Source organism: Prenolepis imparis, unplaced genomic scaffold, assembly GCF_030444845.1.
Source record: "Prenolepis imparis isolate NDT839.2.m4 unplaced genomic scaffold, iyPreImpa1.0 SCAF_13, whole genome shotgun sequence".
Classification (NCBI taxonomy): Eukaryota; Metazoa; Arthropoda; class Insecta; order Hymenoptera; family Formicidae; genus Prenolepis; species Prenolepis imparis.
The window spans coordinates 1,713,412-1,726,006 of NW_028141171.1; the positions used below are offsets into that span (position 1 = coordinate 1,713,412).

Genomic DNA, 12,595 nt, shown 5'->3' on the forward strand with positions numbered 1-12,595 from the left:
ATACCGTTTATGGTGATCAGATATTTCACATATTTATAAGCAAATTAATTGGATTTAAATGCATGTTTGCGAAATCCGCAAAAAAATAGCTTTAAGCTCCTTCTAAAGATATATTCAATTTTAAATTAACATCAGGGAACGCTATCCTAATGTCTTTTGATTCATCAGGTTGTTCGTAGAATTCGAGATTGGTACGAGATTTAAACTGGCTACAACAAATTGTTTTCCATACACTGCCAAATGCTCTCCGGATAAGACAATTCTGTCCGGTGCAGAAATTTTAAAATTAGCCATTTTTATCAATAAAAAATATCTTTTTTTTATAGAACTGATGTAACGTTAAACGGTAAAAAGCAGATAACTAAATTTGCGTAGCTTTTATAATAAGTATTTATTTAAACCATGAAAAATACATATATTCTCGTGACGCGAGAAAAGTCTAGAGATTATATTTGTCGTTCTTTTTTATTTTGTAAATATTAGAAATGCGTCAGTTATATATGTGACAAAAATATCTGATCGATTATACGTTATCAAATGGATATGCTTACAAAGTAAGTATTTAAATTAATGTACTTACATTCTATCAAATTCTTGTCATATGTATACTTGTTTTTATTTATCAATTTTTCTCAAGGCACCGCACATAAGTCTATATACATTTTTAACTACTAAATCTTTATAACGTAGAAAAGAAAAAAGAAAGCCACTAATAATAAAAATTTGAAACATTAGGGCACACGATACAATGTTTATATGTCTTGTATGTACACTTTTGTGTCTCAGTTGTGACCAATTTCGTCTCGGAACATATAATAAGATTATTCCGAAGTTATGACTTTACATATGAACTACATAGCAGATTTTTTCAATATTTAAAAAGAAATCGTTAAAACAATAAAATAAAACCTATACATAATTCAATAATAATATATTATTTTCAATATCATAAAGCACACAGTTCTCTTATTGTCCTTTCAAATAATTTATTTATTTATTTATTTATTTATGTACAGGTAAACGGGAGTTATCCCTTTAAAAACAAATTAAAAATAAAATAAGTTGAGAACATAGAAAATGTACAAAAATTATCGCTGTATGATTACGCACAATTTATAACATTAAGAGCCTATCGCAATAAAACTAAAACACAGGAGGGAAATAACAAGTCTATCGTAGACAATGGGATAACGTTCGTCTGAAGGTGCAGAGTGATGATTGAAAGAAATCCACACGATCAGAGAACTCGTTCGCCAGCATGCAGATTCGATTCAGGGGCTTGTATCTTCCATAAGAGGTACGGTGAGACTCGACATTAAATATGACGCCCTTCCTGAGAGGCCTAGCCGGAGCACGCAGCCCCACATACTCTAGGAGCTCCGAACATGTAATACTCCCATTAATCAATTTGAAAAAAAACAGTAGATCTAGAAAAGTGCGTCTATTTGCTAAAGTAATTAGCCGCAAGTTATTCAGCATATCATCATAAGAGTGATCGAAAAAGCGCATTGGATTATCCGTTATGAAGCTCACTCTACGCAAAAAGCGGTGTTGGATTCCCTCAATCTGAATATCATATTTGGCATAAAACGGAGCCCAGACAATGGAGGCGTACTCCAAATGAGGCCGTACTAGCGCACAGTATAACAATCTTAAGGTATGCACATTATTAAAGTATTTGCCAGTCCGCAAGATAAAACCCAGTTTTCTATACGCGCAGTTCGTGATACTCATTATATGCTTCTCAAACGATAGATCAGGGCAAAAGGTGACCCCAAGATCGCGTACAGAATCTACCTCAGAGAGACGCACCCCGTTTATCGAGTACTCACGCATGCAAACGCTTCTCCTCCGACTAAAGCGGATTACATGACATTTCGCTATATTAAACTGTAGTTTATTAACATTGCACCAACGCTCGAGCCGAAACAGATCAAGCTGCAACAGATCCGCGTCCTCAAGGTCATTTACTCGTCGAAAAACTTTTAAATCGTCCGCATATAGTAGAAATTTACAGTGATTAAAGACCTTGTTAATGTCATTAATAAATAGATTGAAAAGAAGCGGGCCCAGGTGAGAACCCTGGGGCACGCCAGACGATGCTTTAAAAATTCTAGATTGGCAATTATTGATCTTTACAATCTGTGACCTGTCTGTTACATAACTTGATACCCATTTCAGCAAAGTACCATCAATACCAAAGGCCCGCAACTTAGTGAGTAGCAGGGAATGATCAACGCTATCAAAAGCCTTTCTAAAGTCCGTATAAACTGCATCGACCTGGGAGCCATCCTCCACCACTGAATTAATAAAATTCTGATAAAGTAGCAGATTAGTCACGACGGAACGACCGGCAATAAAGCCATGCTGTTCTTCAATCAAAACATACTTAAATAATGATGCAAGTTTATTCGCTATTATATTTTCGAATAATTTAGGCATGAGGCATTGCTTACTTATTGGTCTATAATTAGAGACCAAAGTTCTATCACCGTCCTTAAATATTGGCGTAACGGTGGATAGCTTCCAGGATTCCGGGAAGATGCCACTTACTAAAGACTTATTGAAGATAATCCAAAGTACTCTAGATAGTATGAAATTGGTTGCTTTAAGAAAGAGCGGAGGAATGCCGTCATAGCCAGAGTTGGATGCTAAATTCGTGGCATTTATGCAGTTAAATATATCCCCGATGGAGATATCTATATTCAATAGGCTCAGATCATGTTCACACACATCAACATCGCTGCCACCATGCACATCCGAACCGGAGTAAACAGATTCGAAGTAGTCCGCGAAACAATTTGCTATGGCTGATCCATCATAGACAGACGAGCCATTGTGATAAATTGACATTGGAGGTTTATTAGAAGTATACATGGATTTTGTGAAGCTCCAGAAAACATTTACATTACTCGAGATAGCCTCCTCCGTGCGATGCACATAGCTCCGCAGACACGCCGATGAAAGGGATTTACATCGAGCCCTCAGACCCGAAAACTCCATATAATCCGAAAAGCAATTAGTTCTCTTATATCGGATGTGAGCACTCTTTTTGGCCTTGATGAGAGTTTTCAGTTCATTTGAGAACCATGTAGGATGCTGTGATTTGCGGGTCATATATGTAGGAACAAAATTAGAGATGACATAATCAAGATGCCCATACAAAAAATCCACAGCTTCATTTGCATCCAGAAATTTTAGTTCTTTATCCCAGGAGATACTGCCCAAGTAATCATTAATAGCATCATAGTTCGCACGTTTAAAGTTCCACCTATGTTCAGTGTGAGATGACAGCGATCTTTTCAGCGGCAAAGTCAACAATATGGCCGGATGATAACGATCGCACGCACATAAGTAATCAACGGCTAGCTCCACTGAAGCGCTATGCAGTGTGGAAAACACTAGATCTAAGGTATTCCGATTCGCATTAATGATCCTATTGTGCTGGTAAAAATTAAATTCATTGAAGAAGTGTGAGATAATGTTAGCATGCGGTAACATATTACAGTGTCGATCTGATTCATATTGCAAGTAATTGTTATTATTATGCCACTGAATATGCGGAAGATTATAATCGCCCGCAATAAGAAAATTAGCATTAGGTGACGCGACTAACACTTCTTCAACAGAGAGGCAGTGAGCCTCATATAGAGACGGTTCCGATAAAGGAGGCATGTAAACAGTGCCGACAATAAATTGTACATGATCAAGGCGAATGTCAACAAACAGCTGTTCGACGCGTGACTCTGAGATATTTATAGCACGACTAAATATAGAATTTCTCACAGCAATCAACACACCTCCTCCGCGCGAATAAACACTATTAGCAATATTTCTATCATTGCGAAACACGGTGAAATCATCAAGGCCAAGCTCCAAGCTCGATATACCCTCATGCAGCCACGTCTCAACCAAGACTATTATATCGTAGTCAACAGATACGGACGCCACAGCACACCGCAGATCACAAAGCTTCGTTCTCAAACCGCGAACATTTTGATAATAAATAAGGGGAGAGCGAGTTAGTTTTTTGAATTTGACTTTACATCGACGATTTTCGGCACACCGTTTATATAACGAATTGTTTTATTTGTTTCTCCTTCGTCCTTCAGGCGCCCCAGAGCGGCCCGCAGGTCCCTAAGATATTGTCTTTGCTTCATTGTTTGATCCTGAGAGATGTTGACAGGACCAGAGTATCGCGATTTATTCCTCAGGATTTCCAGCACCTCCCGTTTTGTGGAAAAAGAGACACGCACCGGTCTAGAATGACCTCGCTTCGCCTTTCCCAGTCTCTCCGTTCGCATTGCGGAATTCACGCCAGGCTGGATAGTCCGAATGATATCCCTCACCAGATCATCATCTCCACAGCCATTGTTATCGGACTCCTCCAGATTGAAAAATATCAAATTAGTCGATCTTCTCTCTCTATCTTCCATTTCCTCGATAACATCCGTCTCAACTGAGCGCAAGGGGTCCAATGGTTGAATTACTGTCGACCGGCTCTCAAGTAAGTCCACTCTACTCGATATGCTCTGAATTTCATTTCTGACCTTGTCCATATCAGCCTGGTGCATCTCCACGATCTCTCTCCGGAAAGTGAGAAACTCTTCCTGTATCACCCTCCTGATATCCTCTAGGAGCCGCGGACTCGCATTCAAACTTTGAGGCGAACTTCCGGAAGGGCAACTCAAGAACTGACCATTCAAGAAGGGATGACCGCTACGTGCGAGACAACTCGGATGCGATGCTATATTGCATCCACCACAAGTTACAGGCTTAGCCACGGCTACACCGCATCCTTTGCATATTTTTTTCCCTTCCATTTCGTTAGAATCACAACTAGAGAAAACTCAGCAACAGCGAAATAGGCGGTATACGGATTTAACGACAACAGGTCGCCGAACCAAAACACGACCGTCCTCAACCAGTGTATACTGTATACTATGTATACAAATAATATTTAATGTGTTTCATCAGAGAGGAATAACTTGATACTTCGTACTTGATACTGATAGTATCAGGTTGTTCCTCCCTGATGAAGTGAGCTGAAATGTTCACAAAACGTTGGAAAAACGTAAAAAAAAAGTTTACGCGGTTCAAACCCGAAAACCAATTCTAATATCGTACAAGTATATTGTACTCGTATATTGGATTATGCTTAATATATATATAATTGTATCATATCATATAATTGTATAAATCATATTATTTTCTAAATTAATCGCATAATTTTATTTGACGCTAAAAATTAAAAACGCTATTTTTATTATTTTAAAAATTGTATTTATGTTTAAAGCTAAATTCTATTTAATAAACATGAGTTTTGGCTGGAGAGAATTATTCCGAAGTAGAATAATCTACATTTGTTTAATAAATCTTTCATAAATCTCTAGTATATGAAACTAAAGATATAAAGAAATGGATTAAAAAATATCTCTTATCCTTTAGGCTATTACTACATATTGCGCAAATCCAATTAAAATAATTATCGTAATTATTTTACGTTCAAGAAATATAGTCATTTTTTACTTTATCAAGTTATAGATATTCTTAAGTAAAAGATAACTTTTCTGTTTTCTTTCTATTTAATAATACAATAATTTCTATGGTAATTAACAATATAAATAATATAAAACCTATTATATATATTCTTACTCTTATCAAGTGTCATTTATTTTATTTTATTTAAAACACTTTAAATAAAGATATTAAAAGCGAAAATTATGTAAATTTTTAAAATGAAATTATACTTTTTTATGTTATCTCACTCTCATATTTGATATTGATAAAATATACTGAATACGTCATGTTTAATTACTTTAATAAATACATGTATAACTTATTTACATTTGTCTCATAATTTATTCAAATTATATTGCTTAATATAATTTAATTATATAAATTTGACATTAAAGATGAATATAGCGCAATTATTGTTATTTTACAGATCTTATTTATGAGAGCTCATTTTGACTTAATAATTAACTTAATGTATCACGAACTTTGGCTTGAGGGTACTGAAGCAAAATAATTTTATCTCTTTTCCTTAATTATTTTATGAATGGATAAATCTTTTTAGTATATAAAACTGAAGACATAAAACAGGAATAGAAATAAATATCTTTTTACCTCGGACAATCTCTAGCTATTGTGCAAATCCAATTGTAACAATTGTCGTAATTAATTTACGTCGTAGCAATATAATCAATATCATAAAGGCATTATTAGCGCAAAAGAAAACTTTGTTGTCATCTCTTCAAACAGTAATACATTATTTCGTATGTTAATTCAACAAAAAATATTTTATTTTTTATGTTTTTTTATTTAAGTTACTTTGAATAATGAATAATAAAATTAAAAGTGAAAAGAACATTCAAATCCTTTTGAGAGTTTATAAAAATAAAATAATAATAAAATAAAATTATAATTAATTAATCTTTTCATATACCACTCGTTTTTGATAGTACTAAAATATATTAAGAAATATTATTTTTGATATGTATAACTTATTTAAATTTGTCTCCATATTTCCACAAAAGTAAAACATATGATAATAAATCACAGATATACAACGTGTTTCATAATTAGCATCCATGAAATATGTAGCGTTTTATTATCTAATAAACAATTAGAAATTTTGAAATATTATTTCCGGATGCTTAACAAAGGAAAAATTTTTAAATAAAAATCACTTTACTAGCTCTCTTTTTTACAAAAAGATACATATATATCCAGATATGTCCATTCGATAAAAAATCCTGATTATATATTTTATTTCATGATTCCTTTTCTTAAGCTTCGCAGAAAAAATATTATTCAAAACTTTTCGACTCATTTTCAGTCGCAAATTGCATTATATAATTTAAATTATGAAACATTATGTATATCAATTAATTTACAAAGTAAAAAAATCTTTTACATATTTATTATAGTGCATGATTTTAGCGCAACAGTATCATCAATTATATTTTCAAAGTAGAATGAAATAGAATACGAAAAAAACTAATATTTTTTTATATATTTTACAAGAAAAACATTCAATGATTTCTCACTTTTGATTTCATAATTCAATACGACGACATTAAGAGATTGCTATCTTTTAAGCTTAAGCAACAGAATATTTACATTAAACAAAATTGTATATTGTTTTGATCCTACTTTCTATAAACTATCACAGTAATTAAGTTAATAATCTTGTCAGATTTTTCTTACATTTAGTTATTTTTTATTATATAATTATTTATGATAGCGATAATTTTAATGTAATTAATTATTAATTCTCACTCCATCACAATTGATGCTGGTCCTTCTGACATCGAAACCCTTTGTCCTTAAGTGTCTCGACATATTTGTGATTTTTTTGTCTGTAATGTTCGATGGAAGCAGAATGTACACAATTCCGCCTCCAAAACCTGTAAGCTTTCCCCTGAATCCATAATTGTCTGCAATCGAACAAATATTATCAAATACCTCAACTGACAAATTATATGTACTCAACAATTGTTGATTCCGCAGAATGCATGACTGCAAAATATAAAAAAATGTTAGTTATAAAATGGTACATTTTCTAGCAGATAATTATGTACTAGACTAGACAATCTCGTCAACGCAGCAAGATTAAAGAAAACACACACACACAGAGAAAGAGAGAGAGAGAGAGGGGGGGGGGTAAAATAATAACACTGTTTAATAAAAACAAAAAGATACCTGTAATCTATTGTAAAAACGCCTTCGACTTTCACGTAAATTGCGACATCCGATATTATTTATTAAATTGAGCCTACGGAACATTTTTACTGCTACGTTGTCTAATTTATTTAATATAGAATCAAACTTAACAGAGTGTTTCAGCTCTGCCATTTGTTTTGCTCGTTCGGCCTTACTCTGGCGAATATTTGAATCGATCAAAAGAATGTTTATTCCTTTCATATTCACGGTCTCTTTATTATATTTTATGTGATCGTTATATTGATATTTACTTATTTGGCCATATATGCAAACGTGGCTATCAACCGACGCAAACACATAGTCTTGCATAGTTTTCTCGCAGGATACAGTGTAACTTCCAATCAATAATAATTCATCATTATTAAATTCAATATGATTACCATTCTGTAGACGCTTCCAATGAAGAAAGCACGCTGCGAGACATACTGCAAAAGATGTCGAACTGCCAAGACCAGCGCCGATGGGTAATTCCGTGAACACTCGCACATGAAATGATTTTATCTCGAGATGCTCCTTGTAAGCGATAGAATAAAGCAAGAAAAAGAAAATTTGTAAGCTAAATCTCTGCTCGTATGTCGTCCACATACCGTTTACGGTGATCAAGTGCTTCACATATTCAAGCAAATTGATTTGATTAGAAAGCAAATATTCAAACTTATCATAAGAAAATAAGCTTAGAACTACTTCTAAAGGTATAATAAAAAATAGATCGACATTAGGAAAGTCTATCTTAATAATCTTTCTTGACTCATTAGGTAGCTCCCACAAATTGAGCTTGGTACGATGATCTAAGCCGGCCGCAACAAAATGTTTTCCATACGTCGCCGAGTGCTCTCCGGATAAGACGATTCTGCCCGGTGCGGAAATTTTAAACTTTATCATCCTTTTTATCATTAAAAATATCTCCTCTTAATAGAACTGGTGTAACGTTGAACAGTTTAATGCAGATAATTAAAGCGTAGCTCTTATAAACATTTACTTGAACCATAAAAAGTATATTCTCGTAACGTGAAGAAGATCTAAAGATTATTTGTCGTTTCTTTTTGTTCTGTAAATGTTAGAAATGCGTAATGTGTATAAGTTATATGACAAAAATAACTCGTCGATTATACGTTATCAAATGAATATGTATACAAATTAAGTACTTCAATTAATGTACTTACATTCTATCAGATTTTCGTTATATGCGCTTGTTTTCATTTATCAATAGATTAATGTCCTGACTTTATCTTTCATAAGTCTTTACATATTTTTAACTTTATTAAATCTTTATAACGTAGACAAAAAAAGTATTAATAAAATAATTTGAAACGTTTGTTATCACACACACACAAGAAAGCGTTTATATTTCCTATATACTTTCGCGTCTCATTGTCAGTTGTGACTGATTTCATCTCGGAACATATAATAACATTATTTTGAAGCCATGACTTTAGATATAAACTACAATGTCAAACTTTTTCAATATTTTAGGAAGAAGTTACAATATACATGTATGTTTAAACATAATAATATATGTATATTATTTTCAATATCATATGCCATTTCTCTTGTTGTCGTTTCAAATAATATTTATTATAATTTTATGTCGCAATTTAAAAAAAAAAAAAATATATATATATATATATATAAATATATAAATGTGCATGTATATATACACGTCTAAGTACATGTGTGTAATCTACGGTAAACATAAAAAAATATATAAATCTATTGATGCAGTTTATTATACGTATTTGTATATCGTACAAGTACTCGTATATTGAATTATTTTACTTAACATAATCATATAATTGTATAAATCATATTATAATTGTCTAATTTAATAATATAATTTTACTTGACGTCCCAAAATTATAAACGCTATTTTTATTATTTAAAAAATCATGGTCGTATTTATGTTTAAAGCTTAATTCGATTTAATAACAGGAGAGAATTATTCTGAAATATATGATGACTTATACTTTTTTTAATCTTTCATAAATTTCTATTTTATTAAATTAAAGAATTGAATAAAGAAATGAATTACAAATGAATATCATTTTCCTTCAGAGTACTACATTTTACATAACACACATTCTTTATCAACCGCGCAATGTTCATAGACATATGTCCGCCTTATGAAGAACACTAAGAAATAATTATTCGATAATTCCTTTTTTGTAAGCTTTGCAGAAAGAAATTTAATTCAAAACTTTTTGACTCATTTTTCAATCACAAATTGCGATTTATAAGATCGAAAAACCTATATATCTTTTAATTTACAAATCAAAAGAGTCTTCGATATATTTATTGCAGCGCATGATCTTGGCGTAACATTTTAAACTTATATATTTGAAGTAGGATAAAATAGAATACAAAAAAAACTAATATTTTTTAAATATATTTTACAAGAAAAATATTCAATAATTTTTCTCACCTTTGATTTCATAATTTAATACGACAATCATTAAGGGACCGCGAAATTTAAGCAACAGAATATATGTAGGGGAAACCCGTGTATAATGGTCCTCCGAGGTAAAATGGTACCTGTACTTATCTCTCCGATTAGTGTTGTTATCTGCGTGTAGAATTTTATATTACTTCTATCTCTGTCCTGCTATCATGTGAACGTTTGTTGAAGTGATTGGATATGTTTAACAATAAGATTTTTAAAAAATTCGATTTTTTAGAGATTTGATATAAGGTAAACTTCCTGTTTTGTTTCATTGTACGTCCTGTGATTAAGAGAGATTCTATATAAAGTTATTATACTAGTAAGATACAGTTTCATACTATTATATATATTTTAATGAGTTATTTATATTTTAAAAAGTCCACAAGATGGCAGTCTTTTAATAGCCTTTTTTTTTATAAAATTGGAACAGTCGGGGTAAAATGGTCCTTATTCCTTTTTAAGAAATCATTCTGTCCCAAAAATTTTTTAATTGCAACAAAAACGCATTACTTTGCGTTTTTGTTGCAAATATAGTACAAAAATGCCTAGAAATCATTCTCGCATAAAATCACAACAAAGTTAAAACCCAATTAAAATTTCAGTGCTATATTTTGTTAATTTTTTTTGCAACATTAAGTTAATATGCACTATTTGATAAAAAATGCTTAAAATACATTTTTGTTACTTAAATTCGAATTATAAATATAATTATTTAATCAAAACTATTACCTGTCTCAGTATCAAAAGTATTTTGGGGGGACCATTTTACCCAGTTCCTGGGGTAAAATGGTCACTATGGAGGCGTATCGAAAATTTTTGACTGCAGAAAAATTTGAACTAATAAATAATTTGTAATCATTCCACTAAAAAGAGGAAGAAAATGTCTTTTCAATTTTGCAAAATTTGAAAGAGAAAGCAAAATTAATATAGAAATTGCAGCATTTTTTCCTTAAGGTAACCAGTTTTACGCCAGTCTCCCCTATATTAAACAATTGCTATAATTTTAATAGAATCAATGATCAATTCTCACTCCATCACAATTGATGCTGGTAGGTATGACAATGAAACCCTCTCCCCCTAAGTGTGTCGAAAGACTCGTGATTTCTTCTTCCGTAATGTTCGATGGTAGCAGAATGTATACAAATCCGTCTGTAAAACCTGTAGGCTTAACTATAACGAAGCCGTAATCGTATGCAATCGAGCAAAGGTACCAAATCCCGGATTCGACAAACGAATATCATTCAGTACTAGTCGATTTATCAGAATAAATATCTGCAAAACATGAAAAATATTAGTTATAAGACGTTACAGCTTCTAGCAAATAATTATAATAATTATAATATTTATTATAATTAATTGTTAAATCTTGCCAACGCAGCAAGTCTAAAAAATATAATATATAATAAAGTAACGTGTGTGTCCACAAAGAGTTAAATAAAAACGAAAAAGATATACCTTAAAACTATAAATATATATATGAAAAATGTTAGTTATGAAATTAATTATGATAATTATGTACTTGGAGAATTTTGAAAACGCAGCCAGGTAAAAATATTATAAAGTTATAATACACTCGGTCAAAAAAAGTGGTACACTTGAAAAGTAGTAAAAAACTGTGAAAGTTCAAGAATTTATAACGCAGCTAATAATTATGATATAGAGGTGTTCAAAAAACGAAAATGAAGCTTGACGTCTATAGTTTGAGAAAATTTTAGTGCCGATTACGTGGAATGATCAGTTTTGCAATGACAAATGATAGAATGTGAACCTGCAAAATTGATGAATAAAAGGTCCACTTTCCTGAATTGCACGGCATAAAGTTGACGTAACTCAATGGGATAAAAAGCACGTAAAAATTTGAACTTTTCTCTTTAAAATACGCTTTAGCGAAACTCGATACGATGATTTTTCGCTGAGTTATCTCAATTAAAAAAAGTCGCTTTTCAAATTATGATTTAAAATGTGTATCTGCTACCTTTATCAATTTGAATCGTTGCAATTTTATTCAAGAATGTTGCATTGAATGCGGGATGTTCCGAAACGATGCAAATCGTGCCGGGTATCTCGCGCAAGCAAAGTCCGAGTAGGATATTCGCAGGGTTTTCACGCGTGCGTGCGTGCGTGCGTGCGTGTGTGTGTGTGTGTGTGTGTGTGTGTGTGTGTGTGTGTGTGTGTGACAGAGAGACTTTTTTCTTTTTTTTTTTTACGCGGGCAAATCCTCCTGAATACCCTTCGATTCCCGAGGAAGTAATGCTGAACTCGTACGGCGAAAACTCCGCGAATATCCTTCTCGGACTCTGTTTCGCGACATTTCCGGCACAATTTGCATCGCTTCGCTACACCCCGCACTCAATGCAACATTCTTGAATAGAATTGCAACGGTTTGAATTGATAAAGGTAGTAGGTACACATTTTAAATCATGAGTTATC

The 12,595-nt window shown here is 32.3% G+C and overlaps 1 protein-coding gene across 1 annotated transcript; it reads right to left on the reverse strand.

The window, feature by feature from the left end:
- Nucleotides 1-1,529: 1,529 nt before the first annotated feature.
- LOC145944796 (uncharacterized) lies at nt 1,530-3,675 on the reverse strand. Its single transcript, XM_083053349.1, has 3 exons — nt 2,457-3,675; nt 2,173-2,372; nt 1,530-1,631 (listed from the first exon to the last, which is right to left on the reverse strand). Exons 1-3 carry the CDS (start codon nt 3,673-3,675, stop codon nt 1,530-1,532), a joined length of 1,521 nt encoding a protein of 506 aa, XP_082909475.1.
- Nucleotides 3,676-12,595: the final 8,920 nt, after the last annotated feature.

Coding starts and splice junctions, on each gene's coding strand:
- LOC145944796 (XM_083053349.1), bottom strand. CDS start 3,675: ATGCCTCCTTTATCGGAACCGTCTCTATATGAGGCTCACTGCCTCTCT. Junction 2,373..2,456: donor CTCTAATTATAGACCAATAA/GTAAGCAATGCC, acceptor TTTTGATTGAAG/AACAGCATGGCTTTATTGCC. Junction 1,632..2,172: donor ATGGTACTTTGCTGAAATGG/GTATCAAGTTAT, acceptor ACTGTGCGCTAG/TACGGCCTCATTTGGAGTAC.